Raw genomic sequence first — 19666 nt, forward strand, 5'->3', positions numbered from 1 at the left:
AGGCCTAATTGGTTCTGAGGAAGGGAGTTTGCTGGACCAGGGGAGGTCAGCCCCTGTGCCAGGCTCCCCCTGCTCCTGGGCCACCAGGCTCCCAGCTCCTTGGCAAGTTCCAGGGACACCGGGGCGCCATGACCAGCTGCTCTTCTTCCGTGGGTCGCTGGAGCTCCACAGCCAGCCCCAGGACCACCAGTATTCAGCAGCCCCAAGGCTGCCCCAGGGCACCAAGACTCCATTGTCTCAAGCTAGGGTTCTCTGGTCCAGCAACATCCGTGGTCCTGTTAATCCTGTTGGTTGCTGGACCAGAAATGTTCAACCTGTACTTCAAAGGCAAGTCAACATACTCTACAAGTACTCTGGCTCATGTTAATTGGCATCTGGTAATTAACTGAGTTAACACAGGAGCACAAACTGAGGAGACATACCCTGAAAGGGGATAATATGATGGCTTTTATTTAATTAAACAACTATAAAGCATCCATCTTTAAAAACATCATTTCAAGCACCGTGTAAGCAAGTCCAACTCCTGCCCCTTTTCTGTGGCCAAGTAAGGCATGGGCAAGCAGGATCAGCATATTTCTTCTGTGGAAGGTCCGGTAGCAGCCCATGCTCTGCATGCTACGCTCTGCTGGGATTCCCTGCACCTCAGCACTGGATCCATAAAACAACACAGATCTGTTGACTATTCTATCCCATAGAAACATGCAAGTACCCAGGGGCTACTGCATTTTACTCTGCAGCTATTGTTTTTCAAAAGAAAATCTAAATAAGTCCAGACAGGAAGTGCTGTACTACAATGTTTGAATAATTTGGTAAGTGGTATCTCTCAGCTCCTATGGAATGAATTTCCTTGCACCACCTGGTGGCTTTTAGCTACAAGTACAGCACTTGTTTGCAGTGCCAAATACCTGGTCACTCAGATGGGCTGTGGTTAGTCTTCACTCATTACATTTCCTCATTATCTGAGCAGTGAGCAATGTCAGGGGACTCATTGTAGCTAGGAAGACAGCATGTCACCAATGTGTACACACATACAGCTGCAAAAAAAGGTTTGCTAGGGAGGAACTTTTCCTATGACATCATCGTCTTCATACCTCTGATGAACCTGCACCTTCTTACCTCTAATTAGTTTGCAACGTTAAGAACAATGGAAAACCTGAGAGCCACTGCAGTACATCTCCTAAAATGGCTAAGATCAGGGGTGCAAAACCATGGGGGCTAGGAATAGAGAAAACAGAAGAAAATTAAGTCTGAACTGATTTTTTTTTTAAATGTGAGACCAAAGAAATACTGGAAACTAAACTTGGGACACTATAGAGAATGGTCAATTTTTAAAGAAGTCCTATTTTAAAAAAACAACCACCACTGTCACGAGCATTCTATTTCATTTCAGGTTATGCACTGTATGATTTTTGGCCTCCTTGCTTACTACCATATTGTCAAATATGCTGGCTCTCCACACACCTTCCAACTCAATTTTATTTTGAGAAACTCAGGTTTACATTTCTGCTACACTGTCATTGCAGATACACATTAAAATTCAATGCAGAACCAGTTCTGCTTGAAAAACTCTTTTATTGGCATCGCTTTCTTAGCATTACCTTGATTGGGAATACTTTGCCCACCAAAGAAAACCACTGCTCAAATACAAACATGGAAACAAAAACAAATGAAGACCTGGTGTGGCCTCAGTGCCTCAACCTAGTGACAGCTCCAGGATAAGGTCTCAGAAAATCAGCACCTTGCTTTGCTACATGAAATTTAGTGCAATTAGAATGTAATCCAGGTTAGAATGTTAGGTTAGAATGAACCGAGTGGGTAAATATCTACACTTTTTGGGTTAGCTGGTGCCACACACACTAGAATTTCTTCTACATGACCCTGCCAGCACACTGTTGGCAGTATTGCTCACCCCCTGCCACGCTGGGTCATAGTGTCTGCCCTATATCTCCTCTCAGCATAACGTGACATAATGGAGTTTCATCGTCCTCCTCCCATGACCTGTGAAGAATCATTTTTAGTTTAAGGAGCCCCTCCTTACCAACAGTTCTGTTGACAGCAATACATATTTCTGAATGAATGGTGCCAGAGCAAATGAGTCTCTGAGAATTCGCTAACATGAAGGTAGGTTTAGTTGCTGGCTGTAGCAAACTTAAGTTTAGTAACCAATGACTCTCTGCAAGATTGTTGTGGAAGATTGAGCAGTGCTTCAACAGTGTCTATATTTTAAGACAGATGTTGCAGCAAAATAAAAGTAACTTGTTTAAATGGTGGTGCTGAACACGAAAAGCCAGTCACAGTACAGCTCTTAAATCATACGATACAGAAGTGCAAGTGTAAACAGTTCCATTTTCTATAATCAATTTGTATTTCTTTTCCAAATACCCACAATCCAGCAGGTGTTCACATTTTCAAAAGTTCTGCTGTGGCCACAAGTACTAGGGACCAGTTTGATTTCTAAACACTGTCCTTTGCAAACCTAGATAAAGAAAACAGTGGTACTCTCCCTTGTGAAGGCTAAAGATGGTGGAAAGGGGGAGAAAACTGGGCATAGTTTTTCTAAATGGAAAAAAAATACTTTGCACACCAGCCTCCAGCTTGTATGGTGGGTCTATCTTTAGGTGTGAAGTCGATTCACTCTCTTCAGTCATCAAATCCTAACCCTTTTGCTTAACACTGTGCCTTTTAGTGCCAATCATTATGAGATGACCTGTTCTCTAGGTACCGGAGTGAGACCATCAATTCATTTTCAAACAGCCTCTCTGATGTGTGACAGGAGGCTCTCAGGGAGCTTAAAATTCCATGATCAAATTGAAGAGCATGATCAATTTCCTGACTTCCTGCAGCGTCCCTTACCTCTCCCTCATCTGGCCAGTGCTGAAGCCTCTCTTCTAGAGAGGAAAGTTATCTCTGGAACTTCAAAAATTACCTCTTTGCTTTACTGATTTATTTGCTCCCCTTTTACAAAGGGCCAGATATTTTCAAATATTTTCCAGAGGAAAGACAACATATTTCTTAGTCTCTCAGATGTTTATTTAAATAGGATAACAAATGAACAGATTCTTTAGTCCCTCACCATTCTCCACAAGTGAAAGATACCCCTCTGTAGAGGGGCAGCACAAAACCCATGTGCCACGAAAATCCCACTTAAAGCATCCTTTGAGGATTTAACTGCACAAATGGCTCCTTGTGCTGGTGTTTCATGCTGGGGTGAGCTTCACCCACACAGCATTCAGGCATTTGGTACTTATGATTTATAATCAGTTTTGGGGCCAGTGGGTATACTTTTATGAAGGCCTCTTGTTCAAATACTGCTAGCATACTACTTGGCCAAGGTAGATCTAGTGTATTCTTACCCAGAGATCCACGCTCCGGAGATTAAGCTTCTGGGGGTTTGATTTAGTGGGTCCAATAAAGACCTGCTGAATTGACCACTGACAGCACCCCATGACCCCAGAATTTCATGGAGTCGCGATGAGTAACAGGAGAGTTTCTCTCATCAACCTCCCACAGGCGGGCTGCCCCAGAAATCTGACTTAGATATGCCTTAATCCAGATATTCTATTCTATTCTCATAGCTGGTGTTATTTACCTTAAGTCAACTTTCTCCCCTGGTGTAAACCTGACCGTAATCACTTCTGACCTGTGCCAGATTTCAGTTGCAGAAGCTGAAGTATGCAATATCTCAATTGGCTTTGTCAAGGAATTACACATAGACCTGCACCTTTTAGAACAGGAAGAGGCTAAGAAATTTGGCAGGGAGTTGGAAGGCAAGGGAGAATACATTTCAGATTTGTTATTCCCTCTCTCCACCTTCCTCACGTATATCATTACTATTCCCTTGCTTACACCACTCCTTTGCTTTTCCTCCCTTGGGGACCATGGCACCACTGATGTACGCTATTGAAAACCCTTACCTTGGAGTGACTCGTGTAAGCTCATCAGAAGGGTGTAGAATGCGGCAGGTGGTGAAGGTGAAGGTGGAGTTGGTTTGTGACATGCACTTCCCAGGATGATGTACTGAATTAAAAAAAAGCAAATTCTTTGCGTTTATATATAAAAGGAAAATAAAAAGTTTGGTGTGCTCACAAACAGATGCGAAAAGTGATGTGATACTTTGGATTGGATCAATGCAGCAAAGGTGAAATATACAAGCTTACTGGGATATTGGAACTGGCACCCATTCTGCAAACCCATCTCCAGAAACCTAAGTTTATTTTGTCAATAAAAAATTAGTTGCTACATTTTCCCACCATTACTTTTCCCAGTTCAGTTTCACTGGTGCTGTCAAATATTCCTTCAGAAATGGTCAGATAATACGGAGCTTAAAATGCCAGCTGCTGTCGCAGCCAGCACCCTCAACACAGTGGGAGCAAAAGGGGGAGATTACAGCAAACTGTTCCCAGTGCAGACAAGGCTTTTGAGATCTACTACATCCTAAACACTCCTGCATTGATCCAGGCAAAGGTATCCCCATTACCTTTCATTTCAGTAATGGATCCAGCTATCCTATGTAGACTAAAGCTACAAGCACCCTCCTGAGCAAGTTTCAGGGCACACTGTGGCTCTCTCTCGCACATTCAGATCCACAGAGAGAATACTTTTCAAATTTTGGATCCACTACTGTACATCTGTGACAGTTTCTTGGGTTTTTAAGACCGAATATCCACAGCTGCAGTAAATAGCAATCTTTGATTATTCCCAAGTATATGTGATGATAAGCATTGAAAACCATTCTGGTACCCCAGTGGTTCCTGCATCATAAAAAAGTCTGTTCTGACATTCTGCTGGCAAGGTAGATAATTTGGGAAAGGAGGTTATTTGGTTTGTAGGAAAAAGACACAAAGTGCTTAAGCTGATGTACTCAAGTTCTTCACAGACCAGTGGTTTTTGTGGGTTTTTTTTAAATTATTTCTTTTTCATTTGCTATAAAATGCAGCTGTGGAATATATTTCATTGCAAACTAATTAGCAAGTTTCGGAGCCATGCATCTGAGAAGCTTGAGAAACAACCAAAGACATTAAATACTATAATCAAAGATATCATGATTGCATAGGTTCTTATTTACTATCGGAGTTTTAAAAGTTAGTGGTGGCCAAACTAACATGCACAATAAAACATGCCTGTGATTTTCTCCCATCCTCTTCCCCTCAGCTCTTGGAGACATTTTTCTGACTAGGCCTCATTTTACTTGCTGTCAAGTATGTGGCTGCTTGACAGATTGACTTGGAGAGAAACCAGACACCATGCAAAACTTTCAGAGAGTCTCAGAAATAAGCAAGGCAGGTGTTGATTGTGGCTGTATTTCCTCCTTCATTTGAAAAATATCACAGCTCAAATACTCATGTGCAGCCAGGCAGTCCTTAAAGTAGGAGATCAATAGGGTGTAAGGTGCGAGAAAAAGCATGGGCAAAAGTGAAAGGTGAAAACAGAAACATGAGTGTATAAGCACATGATAGATGATTCAACAGGAATGTAGTGTCTCCATTTTTTAAACAACAGGACATATTGCCATGTATTAATGGAAGATGATATTTTTGGTTAAACATACTGGGGTGCATCCTGTTAGCACGTATTGCTGTTAGTACAAATATTAAAAAAAACCAAAGCAAAACCCCCAAACCAACCAGTTCTACTTCACCTCCATAAATGATAGTTATGATGGTTCTGGAATCCTGTGGCTTTTAGAGATTAGTGTGAACAATGTATTTATCTACTGTATAAAGGAGCACAGCCTAGCAATCATGATTCTCTGCATATCATGAAGAGTTAAAAGCTGAAAAAAAGTTATTTGATGAAAACATTGAAGGACAGATAAAGTTGAGATAAAACAGTTCTTGGGAGATGAGGATTAAAAACAGAACAATGCAACGCTGGTTGAAGATTGTGAGCTCGCCCCCGATTATGCACATGGTTACAGGATAGTAATGTTACTTCCCTCCCCTATTGATTGCTGTGTTTCACTGAAGAAGACACCAATTGTGCTTCTCCTCAGATCTGAAATGGGCACATTGAAGATATAGCTGCATTAGCAAAAGCAAAACTCATAATTAATGAGCCTGCGAGATAGGAAAAGGCTGCTAAAAGGATAGAAGTCATGGATCCCAGTAGTAAGGGATAAATCAAAATGATTAAAGAGAAATCAGTATCCAAAGCCATAGATTTAACTCTCCAATACCACTAAGAGAACGTGGACCAGCTTCATCCTCCATCAGTCAACAAAGAAGTCTATCAGATTGCTGTAGCATTTTCCATCCTTTGAACACAATATGAGGAAAGTGAGAACCCATCACAGTAAATGAGCAATACTTCCCAAAATGGAAACAAAAAACTTATTACGAGACAAACCATCCTACCGGACACGGACCATATTCTGGGCCGAGGTAAACTGGTTTGGAACTCAAGGGGACTATGTAAATTTAACACTAGCTGATGATCTGGCCTATACAAAACTTTTCTGCAGAATTCATTGAATGCTCAAGATAAAACAGCCAACCCTAAGAAGAGATAAAATGCTCTGCTGCCATCTGCAGAGCTGATTTCTCTCCTGCATATTCTTCAAACATCTGCAATGCTGATGGGTAGCAGGCTATTTTAATTTCGGAATCCTGCCTCTGTCTTGTTTTATACACATTTCATTACAGAGATACTTGCTAGAGCCCTGACCATTGCTATGCTTTTATTAACAATACTTTAAAAAAAAAGACAATTAACAACTAACATTCACAGTAGCATTAAAACAGAGAAATTGTGCAAAACACAACTTGTTTCTAAAATTTAAAAAATGGTAAGAAATTATCTTGAGGAGCAAAAGTGATTTTCATACCCATCTGTGGAATTTAGGGCAGCTCAAGTCTGTTTCAAATTCCACAAGGCTATGCACAACATCATGGGGCCATTCTGCTAGCTAAATCTAGCACATGCAGACACACTCTGGCCACACTCCTTCAACACTCAATTGGCCGTTTAATCTGGATTTATAATCCCTCTGTACCACTAGAGATGCACAAAGGAATGATAGCAAAGGCTAAGGTCTGGCTCACCCACAGAGCATAGGTACATAACTTTGGTTAGAGGACAAAATGGGAAAAAAAACCACTGAAATTAACCAAAAACTATTATAAAATTGGGTCATGATTCCTCTTCGTTATGCCAACGATACTGACTGATCTTGTGGAAGGCTGTACTGAGTAGAATGCATTGAAGGACTTTGCACTGCAGAATATTTGATTAGATCTGTAGCCCTCCTGAAACAGGTGGAGGAATTGGGAGTATGAATCAAAGTCTTGGTTAACCAGAAGACATCTCTTGAGGCCTTAGAGATAAGTTTTGTGTTTTTTAAAGGACAAAGTAAGCCATTTTGTCCAGTATTTATGTGGGCTTGTGCTGAGGAAAGGATCTAGCCTCTCATCTTTGATTAGAGAGTGAGATCTCTTCTGTCATTACCCTTCCGTAGAAGGAAACTTGTCCTCTAAATCCACATTCGCCTGTCCCTTCTTTAGCAGGGACTGGCTGGAAGCAGGGATGAGAGAGAGAACTTCAGTTGGGAGGAATTAGCTTGACTCTTTGATGAGGTCAGTAGATGGACCGTTAAAGTATTAAATATTTCTTTTATTACTGCAGTGAAATAAAAGTCACAGCTGCTTTAGAGGGGATGGGAAGGAAGGAAGGAAGATGACGAATAAATGCAAGATCCGTATGACGGCATGTTTTCTTCAATGATGCTATTTTGGTATGAAACACGGAGACTGAAGGCCCTGCATCCAATACTGTTACGCCATCATCAACATACCCTAGAAGGGGGGAGAAATGCTTGAACATAGCCTGGCAAAAAATATCATCTCTGTCATCAAGTGCCACCTGGCACAGTGGTGGGTATGTTTTAGGTACTACCCATAACTCAGCATTGCTTATTCTCCCAGACAACTGAAGATGGCAGTTCTGACTCGGAGGCTACGTCTAGACTGCAGAGTTTTTGCGCAAAACCAGCTGTTTTTGTGCAAAAACTTGCGGAGCGTTCATACCTCAAGTGAGTTTTTGCGCAAAATTTGAAAGAAAAGAGGGGTTTTTGCGCAAGAGTTATTCCTCTTTCTACAAGGAATAAACTCCTTTTTGTGCAAGAGGCCTTGCGCAAAACGATGTGTGTGGACAGGGAACTGCCTCTTTTTGTGCAAAAAAACCCTATTGAAAAAAGCACAGGTGCCCTGGTGGCCATGCTGTGAATAGCTATCAGCGCTTTCTTTCGAGAGAGCGTCCATGTAGTCTGGGTGCTCTCTTTCACAAAAGTGCATTGATTTTTCAATGTGGACACTCTCTTGCGCAAGAAGTTTTTTTTGCGGAAGATCTCTTCTGCAAAAAACTTCTTGCACAAGAAGCTTGCAGTTTAGACATAGCCAGAATGAAAGGTTCCTTCCAAATAGCTTTACCTTCTCTGTTGCTGGCGAGAAAGGTAAGCAAGGCACTTCTACCGCCATCTCGAATCAAAAGTTAATGAAACCAGAATACTGATAGCTCATGAGAGAACTCAAGAAAGCTAAAACATTAGACACTAGAGGAAGAAGGACTAAATTTCCTGGCTTTTGTAAAGAGAGTCCAAGATTCAATATTACAAATATTATTTTACGTGGACCATTATTAATGAAGATACTGTTTACAGCAAAAAACAAACTAACACACACAGCTTGACACCACCTAAAATGATTAAAGTTTTCTTGTTTGTTTTACATAACATTAAATATACCTTGCATTAGAAACAAAAATTGAAACATAACTGAGCAGGATAGGTATAAGAGTGAGTAATTGTTTAAAAGAATGGCCTGTAATGGAAGCAGATACATTAGTTCAGCAAGGGTATTGGTATCAAACACTTTTTATTTGGGATATGATTTTTCTAAGCTGTTGACTGAGGTCTGCTTGCCACAAAATTAGATAACCATAAAGCACAAAAATTAAGAGGTTTCACATTTGTTTATCATTCATTTAGCTTCTACCTGACTGAATGCAGTTTAAGGTATTTGAGTCAAACTGTAATACTTTAACAGCATTAAGCTAAAACAACTCATCCATTTACAAAATCGACTCAAATATTCATCTGATCTTAGAAAAGATAATACAAATGTGTATCAGCACCTTGTTTTAAATATAAGTGTATTTTATTAACAATGTATGGAAAAATAATAATCTCTTGTAGACATATATTATTCTTCCTAAAAACAATTGGACTTGAGGAATTTATTAAGTATTTCCATCAATTTAGGCACTTGCTTTGAAAAACTCCCCTTTCTTACTTTTAGATGCCCAGTTTTTAAAAAGAAATAAGTGCATAGGCCTGATCCCAGAATCCTTCTTCACACAAGTAATATGATTCAAGTCAAAAGCTGCAGGATTAATCTGCACACCCTGAACCACCTTATAGATAAGGAACATTTAACTTTATTCATAAGCAGTCCTATTAACTGCAATGGTACTACTCACATGCTTAAAGTATATTAAGTCCTTTGCTAGCTTAAGGCCTATATAAAGAAGTCTCCATCTGAAAATGCCTTCTGTTTCATAAAAGGATTCTGTCAAGTTTTAGACCCAAAATAAGGTTATTTTTAAATAAAGTATAGAAATACAGTTAGGCTACGTCTACATTGGCCCCTTTTCCGGAAGGGGCATGGTAATTTTTGAAATCGCAATAGGGAAATGCGCGGGGGATTTAAATATCCCCCGCGTCATTTAAATAAAAATGTCCGCCGCTTTTTTCCGGCTTTTAGAAAAGCCGGAAAAGAGCGTCTACACTGGCCCCGATCCTCCGGAAAAAGCGCCCTTTTCCGGAGGATCTTATTCCTACTTTGAAATAGGAATAAGATCCTCCGGAAAAGGGCGCTTTTTCCGGAGGATCGGGGCCAGTGTAGACGCTCTTTTCCGGCTTTTCTAAAAGCCGGAAAAAAGCGGCGGACATTTTTATTTAAATGCCGCGGGGGATATTTAAATCCCCCGCGCATTTCCCTATTGCGATCTCTGAAATTAACATGCCCCTTCCAGAAAAGGGGCCAATGTAGACGTAGCCATAATGTAATTATGTTGCAAAAGTTACTTATTCCAGGACTATGTGATGTGTACTTGAGCACCATCTACTGGCACTTTTCCTATTAATGAATTATTTACAAATATGCACTCTAGAGCATTCCTAAACAGTCTTTATTTTGGTAATACACTCTTTAAGTGGTTTTGAAAACTTTAGCAAAAGAAAACTTGAACCAGACAATCAATTATGAACTGAAACTGACTAATCTGGTACAATGAAGGTTTTACCAAAAGGAAAGAAACAGTATGAGATCTGAAAAACTAGACAATTAAGTGCATGAAGTTTTAATAATCACAGATATTACTGGCACAAAGAAGGATATTTTAAAAATGTACAGGTTTCAACTTGACAGTATCCCTTTAATATCCTCACTATTTCAGTTATGTTGAACATCCCCATGTCAGAGAATATTTCCCATAGAATCTGGATATTGGTCACAGCCCTGATTGTGCAGATTTGTGCACATATTACCTGAAATGCTGTGTAGGCACAGTAGTTCACCCATATGTTGCTAATTGCAAGATCAGAGACTTAATTTGTACTGAAAAATCTTAATACCATAACCAAAAATTTTACTCCAGTCTCATGTGAGGAGTAATAGAGATGTAGCCATGATAGTCTGGTCTTGCTGAAACAAAAGAGAGGACTATGCAGCACTTTAAAGACTAACAAGATGGTTTATTAGGTGATGAGCTTTCGTGGGCCAGACCCACTTCCTCAGATCAAATTGTGGAAGAAAATTGGCATTGTATCCCTTTGGTATATATGGTTGTGCCAATTTTCTTCCGCAATTTGATCTGAGGAAGTGGGTCTGGCCCACGAAAGCTCATCACCTAATAAACCATCTTGTTAGTCTTTAAAGTGCTGCATAGTCCTCTCTTTTGTTTCATGTGAGGAGGTTATTCAAAGCATTTTTATTTTCTGCAATTCTTACAGCAGAAGAGAAAAAAACCTCAAAAACAAAAATCAGCCAACCCTTAGAGAGCAGAAAGATTTATGTCCTAGCTCCTCATCCAAAGAGTAGACAAATTGCAGTGCCATTTTTTGGGGGGGGGAGGGGGGGGATGAGGGAGCCTTAAGACATCTTAAGCACCACCAGGTAGCATCAGTCATATTTGCTCTCTTCAACCTAGATATCAGAGCTTAAAGGATCATTGCAAGCACTCATCAGCAGGTCACATAGAGCAATCATAGCAACTCATTTTAGCTGCCCATAAAGATGTGAAATTTAAAAAGGCTCCTCTCAAAGCCATCTGATGGAAGGGTGTGGCTCTCAGAGGTAGAAAAGGCTTCTTTCATGCAGGCTGGTTTGTAAAACTCAGAAACAGATATATACGAAGAACTGATACTTAGCCAAAAGGCTAAGGAGATCCTACTGTTGCACACGATCCTGTAAGGGTTCCTAAAGCTGTAACATTTTTACGGTCTGATGAGAATCATTGTAGGACAGGTCCTTTCTTGCTTCAAGACACCTCTGATGTGAGACTTCCACAATGAAAAAAAATGTGTATTTTTCCACAAAATGAAATGTGATCATCCAGATTGCTTTCTATATTCTTTGTTTTTATTTCAGCCATGTGTGCTTAGGTAAGGTTTTATTCCTTGACATCCTAGCTTCTCCACTTGTTTGATCTTGTATTGAAATCAGTCTTGTTTTTGTGATACTGCTATGCGCTCTTATGGAATGAAAATGAATGGAAGGTCATAAATAACTAAATAAAAATCAGCATTTTATGTCATTGCAAGATCAGACAAGAGGAGAAGATAAGCTGAGAAAAGCATTTTTCCAATATTTAAATTAGCTTTAACTAATCAAAAGTAGAAAGAAACATTATGAATCCCTCCGAGTAAATCCTTTTGCCACAACTGTTCCTAAAAGATAAACACTGATTGTGTACGCTAGATTTAAAATGTAAACAGCCATAAATAAATATTTATTCTAGGGCACTTTTCACTGTAAACTGATCTGAGAGCTTCCCCATCATGGCAGTCTCTTTTTTCATTGAGTCAAGTAAGTGAATGTTCCATCAGGCCCTTCATTAAGGAACCACGGTGCCTGTTTTAACCCTTTTGCTTACATGAGACATTGTTTTTCTAGTCTTTCAGGGTTTTCCTCGTGTCTCATTGCAGGAGCTTTTCCTTCAGCAATGTCTTTTCCTTGAAGAAAAAAACAATTACAGCAGGGCTACGTCTACATTGGCCCCTTTTCCGGAAGGGGCATGTTAATTTCAGAGATCGTAATAGGGAAATCCGCGGGGGATTTAAATATCCCCCGCGGCATTTAAATAAAAATGTCCACCGCTTTTTTCCGGCTTTTAGAAAAGCCGGAAAAGAGCGTCTACACTGGCCCCAATCCTCCGGAAAAAGCGCCCTTTTCCGGAGGATCTTATTCCGCTTTTTCCGGAGGATCGGGGCCAGTGTAGACACTCTTTTCCGGCTTTTCTAAAAGCCGGAAAAAAGCGGCGGACATTTTTATTTAAATGCCGCGGGGGATATTTAAATCCCCCGCGGATTTCCCTATTACGATCTCTGAAATTAACATGCCCCTTCCGGAAAAGGGGCCAATGTAGACGAGCCCCAGGTGTATAACTCATGATTGCTGAGGTCAGACAGATATGCTCTAAGCTGCTTGAAGGGTTATACTAAAGCTTCCCCTGAACATCAACCACATGTTTTACCCACATTTGTTAAGAGATGAGAGCGCTTATAAAGCTCAATTTAAAAAATTACAAAGATGACAATATGTTTATAAAGTCTTCATTCCAGTCATTTAACAGCATAGGAGGTAGTTAGTAGCTTCCAAAGTGCTGAATCATTCCAGTGGGAAAAAAGGATACTGCAATCTCTCATACCTTCACTTGAATGAGCCCCATTGTGACTACAAATCTGTTTGTGATCCACTGATGTACTTAGGTTCTCCACTGTGGGGAAGAACAGGCTATACCAAAAGCTGTGCCATTTGGAGGAGGAGGAGGAGGAGATGGAAGATGGTTCTCGTTTTCCATGGATTTTCTCCTTCCACTTATTAAAGTTATTGATCATCGTCATTCTAAATCATCTGGGTGGCATGCCCCCAATTCAGCAAGGTATTTAGTTATAACCTGAACTGTGAATAAATGAGTACTTGCACTGTGGCCAGTGTGATCACTGGTGGGACTTCTCATATACTTGTCATTAGACACTTGCCAATTTCTTTGGCATAGTCAGCAATTTTGGAAAACTGTTTGAGATGGGGAGAATTCCTCCCCATGGGAAAGGAGAATCCTGTTCCGATGGCTTCAAACCAAATTTGCAAAGAAAAAAACTGCTTTCCTGTCAAGCTTAACTACAGCCAATTAAAGTTCCACAAACACTTATTTTATTCATAATAAATACCAGTCAGTGGGCAATATCAATTGCTAACATCGATTTTGGGTAATTGCAATATGAAATGAAGGTATTCAGTATCTCATAGGATCTGATTCCTGCTACAATCTGCAGGGAAAACACATCTTTACCCTAAGTTAAGGGCATGATTCTGAGAGTTGCTGAATTCTCATTCACTCTTATGTGATCTAAAGATGCTTAGTACCTCAAGGCAAGTTCAAAGTACCTCAAACTCTAGCCTTTAGAAACCATATAATTTCCTTTGACTGCACAAAGTATAATTTCATCCAAAAGAAAAAAAGTGTCATTTGTAAAATGACTAGATATTAATGAATTTGTTTTCATGGCTGGATTTGTCAATGATAAAGAATCATGATTAATATGAAACCAAAAAAACAAATTCTCAGATACAAAACTACTCCTCCCTTCCCAACTTAAATCTATTTTAAAACAAATTTCAGTATACCTACTTGCAAGACAATTTGTAATAGAAGTGTAGCCATAAACTCTGACATGGTTCTTAACGCCTACTGCATGAAACAGTCTAATGAATCATTTAAATATACTAACTAATGCTTTCAGTCTGAAGGATAGAATTTGGGAGTGGTTTAGTGGAAGTGACAAACTGGTGTTTGTAAAGAAAATCAGATGTGATTACTTTATCTTCCACATACAAAATACCTTTAATTTTTAGCTGGATGACCAAAATCTTTGTGGGTTGAATTTTAAGAAATTAATTGGACACTCAATTTGGAGAATTACTTTGTGTTTTCACTTAAAATTAAGCATTTATTTAACAAAGAACTGCAGTTTTTCAACAGTTAGCCTTATAGAATCCAGCTTTTTCTAAACAACAATTAAAGGAATGTGGCATTATCCCTTTTGAATGTTAAGAAATATATTATATAAACATAATATATATGTGTGCGTATTATATATAGTGTATATGTAATATACACATATCACATCACAAACCCCAGTCTCTTTTAATCATTTGAACGAACCATCTCCTTTTAGCAGCCTTTTCTCATCGAACTAAAAAGGAAAAATGAACCATGTGCTTTAAAAAAATGTGAAACCAATTAGATATGTCAAAGAAAGGAGCTCTGAATTAGTGTTAGAACAGGCGTGGTTTAATTACCGCACGCACAAATGCGCAGAAGCTACACACAAAGCGACACTATGAATGATGCTCTCTAGAGATGTGAGAACAGCCCAGTAATCAATATCCTGTAAAGATGTCAATTTTACTGGACTTAATGATGTTCCCTCACCAGACCCCTCATCATCGGCAGTCGTGGACTCCTGCATCTCCTCTGTCAAAGCCTGAGACTGGCTTGGATTATTCTCGCTGTCTGAAACAGTCACTTGTGCTTGTGACCTCTCACCTGAGGTCTCTGTGTGCTGAACTGGCGTCGAGGTAGTTAGGCCCTTGTAAGAAATGTCACCTGTCTCATCTTCTTCATAATCATTAAGGCAGTACACTTCATCCAGGTCCAGGTCCAGAGTTCTGAAGCCCTTAGTGACGACCCCAGGCCTTGGGTCTAAGATTCCCCCCAGGTGAGGCTGAGCTAGCTGTTGCCAATGATGCAGAGTGACTGAACCTTTAAGAGGAACAAAAGACAAAACAAAATCAGCATGCAAACCTGAATATTTCCCTCAGCTGCACATCTGGATAGTCTCATTTCACTCATTTAAGGCTCAATCCTTGTGTCACTGATGCTTCGCCATTGGTTCCGTGCCACCTTGATCTGGTCTTGAGTTTTTGGATTTAAAGGGTTATCCAACCACACAAGAATTATCCCTTTTAGATAGCCCCACACCAGCATGAATTAAAGCAGTTACATAACCACCAGACAAAGCAAGGGGGCCAAATCCAGGGTGCATTAGCTCTTCCTTATAGCAGGGAGGATAGGTAGTGACAACTCCCCTCAGATCATACATGCTGGGATTAACAAAACACAGAACTGAAGACAAAGTACATTTAAACAGCATACTAATCACCATAATTGGCAAAGTCAGAAAAATGGGAACCAAAGAATTCTGCCGTAAGGTCAAACATCTAAAAAGGGAGATATCAGCACACATTAAAATTTTCTACTGGTAACTAATAGGATAGCAATTATACTGAGGATGCTAGAAAACTATATCAACTCATGTTTAAAAGGAAGCAAGAAAACACTAATGGTTTATCAGTTCTAATTATTTTTATAGACTACCCAAGTCCTTATGCTACTGAAATTCACTAGTACATAAGCATACTCTACTTACTGTACCTCCAATTTCATCATTGGGAAGTAACATTTTGGGTGTGGAAAAGATATATTTTAAAAAGAACCAAGAAACATGAAACAATTAGCCAGCAAGAACAATTCATAAGTGAGTGTACACATCATTCCAAGGGTTCAGGCAATGGACCTGATCCTGCATTCATTTATCATTGATTTCATTGGGAGTAGGATTAAACCCTATATCAAAACCCAAGAACTCAGAAATTGTGCTCTGATCAGCTCATGTCAATTACTCCTTTATAATGTACAGAAAAGATTAGTTTCAGATCCCATGTTGGTGACATACCTGAGTACATTTCTATTCACACAAGCAAAAAAATTATTCAATACCGATAAAAAGAATTGTGTTCATTCAATGTGATACAGTGTAATAAATAGCGTGTTTGGCTGCAATGCGGTACTTAAGACAATCAATTTTAAATTACTTGGTCTTCTATGTGCAAAACCTAAAGAACCATGATACTGTGGAAGGATTGCATGAAATTAATTTAATGTGTTTGAAAATTTAGAGTATATTATTACTTCACATCAATGACAACAAACTACATAAAATATATTGCGGATAGTAATTGAACTTTGGGGACTAGTGAATGTAGAGAGAATGGGTCATTTATTCTTTGTTTAGCTTTACTGAAATAAAGACAAAGATACACATATTTGATTAAACTGATCCTGGTACAGAGGGCCAGCAAAATGCTTATGCTCTAGCTAAATCTATCTTTTGATGGACTACATCGGATCTAAGTTGCCCATTGGCCTCTGTAGTAGGATGAATGTCACTATTTGAAAATAATAATTACTGGACAAAGAAAAGTAACTTCTCCCCAATACTTATTTCTGTGCTGTACCACACAAGTTTTGCTTTGTGACGATTCTACTACAAGAGTTGGGTAACAGAGATATTCAGACATTAGCATGTCTTAATAAAAGCCACAACCCCCATGGGATATTTCAGAAAGCAAATGACAGAAACCAAAACCCCTCTGTTGTGCAATTCTATCACAATTCTATTTCAGGTTCATGCCTTGACTCTTACTCACTCTTTATGTTAAAGCTTTCAAAGAGACAAAGAGCCCTTCACTTCATGCTTCACCAAATTCCTCATCTTAGTAGCAACTTTATAGGAAAAAAAAAGCAGTTGTTGGGCAAAATGGAGATCTTTGCCGTGGTGATGTACTAACCCTCAACAACTTTACTTTTATTCCAAACCTAGTATTTCTATTTGCCATGTATATACTATCACGGCATATTTCAAAAATCATGAAAGTCAAACCAATATAAGCATCACTGCATATAGAAGGGACTTTCAGCTACATCTGCATTGTGCTGTATGAAATAGTATTATGTTGTATCTCCATTATACATTTCTTTGAAAAGTGATGAAATTCTGGATTTTTTTCTTGAGAAAAATTATTGCAAATGGAGAAGGCAACATAGCTTTCCTCTTACAGTCAGATCCAGATATAGTAATAAAATACAAAGAATTGTTTTAAGACTCATTCATCCCTCAAAAGACAATCAGAGTGGAAAGCAGTGCTGCTTTAACAAGCATTTGCTACAGCAAATTCTTGTAAATTATAAATTATCAGAAGGAAAATCAGGGTAAGTAGAACTGCGGAGTAGAACAATTGGACCTCAGAACAACTAAGGACAGCTGAAATTTTATGTATTTTATTTGCAAGCAAATGGTTAAAAAAATGTATTGAAGAAGATCAAAGCTGAGAAGCTATTTGATTTGTGTACTGTGTGGGCAATGGGAAGCCAGGAAACATATCATGAAAGTGCCATCACTGATAGATAGATACTGAATGACTGTGAAAACCTCAAGGCCGTATTTCATGACTGGGGGGTTACACATGGCACTTATGGTGCAAGATGCTATGGATACAGAAGACTAAAAACTGGATAAGGAAAAAAAAAAAGACGAAGCAAAACAAAACCGTCTGTTGAAATGAAGATAGTCCCACTATTGTCTAAATGTGTAACAAAGCCTCTTTTCACTTTTTAATCACACCTAGTTAACGGGCAGGGGACAATAGGAATATCATCTTCACACACTAAGGGTACGTCTACACTGCACGCTTATTTCAAAATAGTTATTCCGAAATAGCTTATTTCGAAATAGCACGTCTACATTGCAGGGAAGACTCAAAATTAGACTTAGGAAGGCTTATCTAATATAGATGTACTGTCTCGATTTAGAACCCCAGGAGGCAGTGGGGAGGAATAACTTAGAATGGCCCTGGTGAGGGGCTATTTCAAAATAGTAGCAGTGGAGTGTCTACCAATGCCTTATTTTGAAATAGGCATTATTCCTTGTAGAATGAGATTTACAGATTTTGGAATACGCTGTTCATTATTTCAAAATTATTTCAAAATAACGGAATGGCTATGTAGATACGCATTGCTATTTTGAAAGAATGCTAGTAATCTTGAAATAACGGTGCAGTGTAGACCCACCCTGTCCACTATTTCTTTTACTGTGATTTATAACACTAATTCAAAGGAACAGAAATCAGATAAATTTGAAGTGGCTTAACAAAGCATGGATTGTAATTTGTTTGGATTTATCCGGCACGTGTATCCTTAAGATAAAAACCTTACTGATAACAAAATCTAGTAAAGATATAGTGAACTACACTTATAGCAGGCAGGGAAAATATTCAACATTTATTTGCTCCATGATAATGGTCCATGTTTTCTAAATTTAAGAAAAAACGTAATGAGAATAATTTAACCTGAATAAGAGATGGAATTACAATAACTTATTTTTTAAAAGATGGCAAATATCATTCATTAAACTTAGAAAATAGACAGAGATACAAGAAAGTGTTACAAATAGACTGTGAAAAAATGTGCTGAAAATGTTCAAGAAATTTCAAGGGAAGGAGTGAACTGGAAAGAACAATACCTCCTTCCCACGCTTCTCACATCATGCTGCCCCACCCCCAATAAGGAGCAAATTGAGAAAATTAAAAAAGACAGACAGAGAGAAAGAACATGAAGACTGAAAGAGTTTATTGAAGGAAAAAGCAAGGATATAGAAACCAATATATATGTTAAGTGAAGTTTGAACATCCCTTTTCTAAAAGCAAAACAAGAACTTCAAATTCTTACTACAGTATATGAAAATAATTATGAAAACAGAAACGATGACACAAAGAGAGAAGAACTCAAATACTATGGTTATAGAGTCATCTGAGTAACTGCAGCATGACAGTTTCTTCCTGGGAAAAATAAAAGTTTCTCTACTGAAAATACTCATGAGGCATGTTCCATGAAGATTCATTAATTTTTTTTAAAAAAAGGAAATACTGCAAATTCATGGGTGAAATTAAAATGTGCATGAACCACTCCATGAAATAGTACAGTTCCATAAAAAAAGAAAACCCACAACAATCAAGAACAAAAACACCAAGCAGAAGGGAGGTTCCTAACAGGATTACATGACTGCAGACATGAAATCATGCTATGGCAACCAGATGATGACCAGTGAAAGTCTGAAATAGTGCTAAGTGCACTCATTCTGTGACCTTCTCAACACACCAACAGAAATGTGCTTTAGCTCTGAAAAGCAATAACACTGATATTCTTAGTCTGGAGTACAGACCACTAATTATCTTACTTTGTTTTCTGATGAGGACATATATAAGAAGCTTGGCTGAAATCTAAAAAGACCAAAATTTCTATAGTCCTTAAACTCAGATCCAGAGGTGTAACAGTTGAGACCCAAGCCTGCAAAACACTTACTCATCTCAGTAGTTCCATCAAAACCAACAAGACTACTCATAAGAATAAGAATATTAACATGCACACCTGTTTTCAGGACTAGGCCTGATGCTCTCCAATTCTACTCTGATAAATTTAGATACTTTACAACTCCCTGGCCCCTCCACCCCCAATACTCTAGGCATACATGATGTTCATGGAAGATTAGTTG

The 19666-nt window shown here is 38.9% G+C and overlaps 1 protein-coding gene across 11 annotated transcripts in view; it reads right to left on the minus strand.

The window, feature by feature from the left end:
- The window catches only part of TRAK1 (trafficking kinesin protein 1), a 123450-nt gene that overhangs the window by 5495 nt on the left and 98289 nt on the right, over positions 1-19666 (minus strand). For 4 of the 11 annotated variants that reach the window (XM_014577911.2, XM_014577913.3, XM_006131815.4 and 1 more), the window contains 2 exons: positions 14710-15039; positions 3915-4017 (listed from right to left, as the gene is read on the minus strand). In XM_014577911.2, coding sequence (XP_014433397.2) covers positions 3915-4017; positions 14710-15039 — 433 coding nt within the window. Of the gene's footprint in view, positions 1-1909; positions 1999-3914; positions 4018-6175; positions 6254-11119; positions 12227-14709; positions 15040-19666 lie in introns of those variants that run through there. The other 7 variants (XM_025189033.2, XM_014577914.3, XM_025189031.2 and 4 more) reach the window with 5 other exon arrangements.

The sequence above is a fragment of the Pelodiscus sinensis genome, chromosome 2 (genome assembly GCF_049634645.1).
Source record: "Pelodiscus sinensis isolate JC-2024 chromosome 2, ASM4963464v1, whole genome shotgun sequence".
Taxonomy (NCBI): domain Eukaryota; kingdom Metazoa; phylum Chordata; order Testudines; family Trionychidae; genus Pelodiscus; species Pelodiscus sinensis.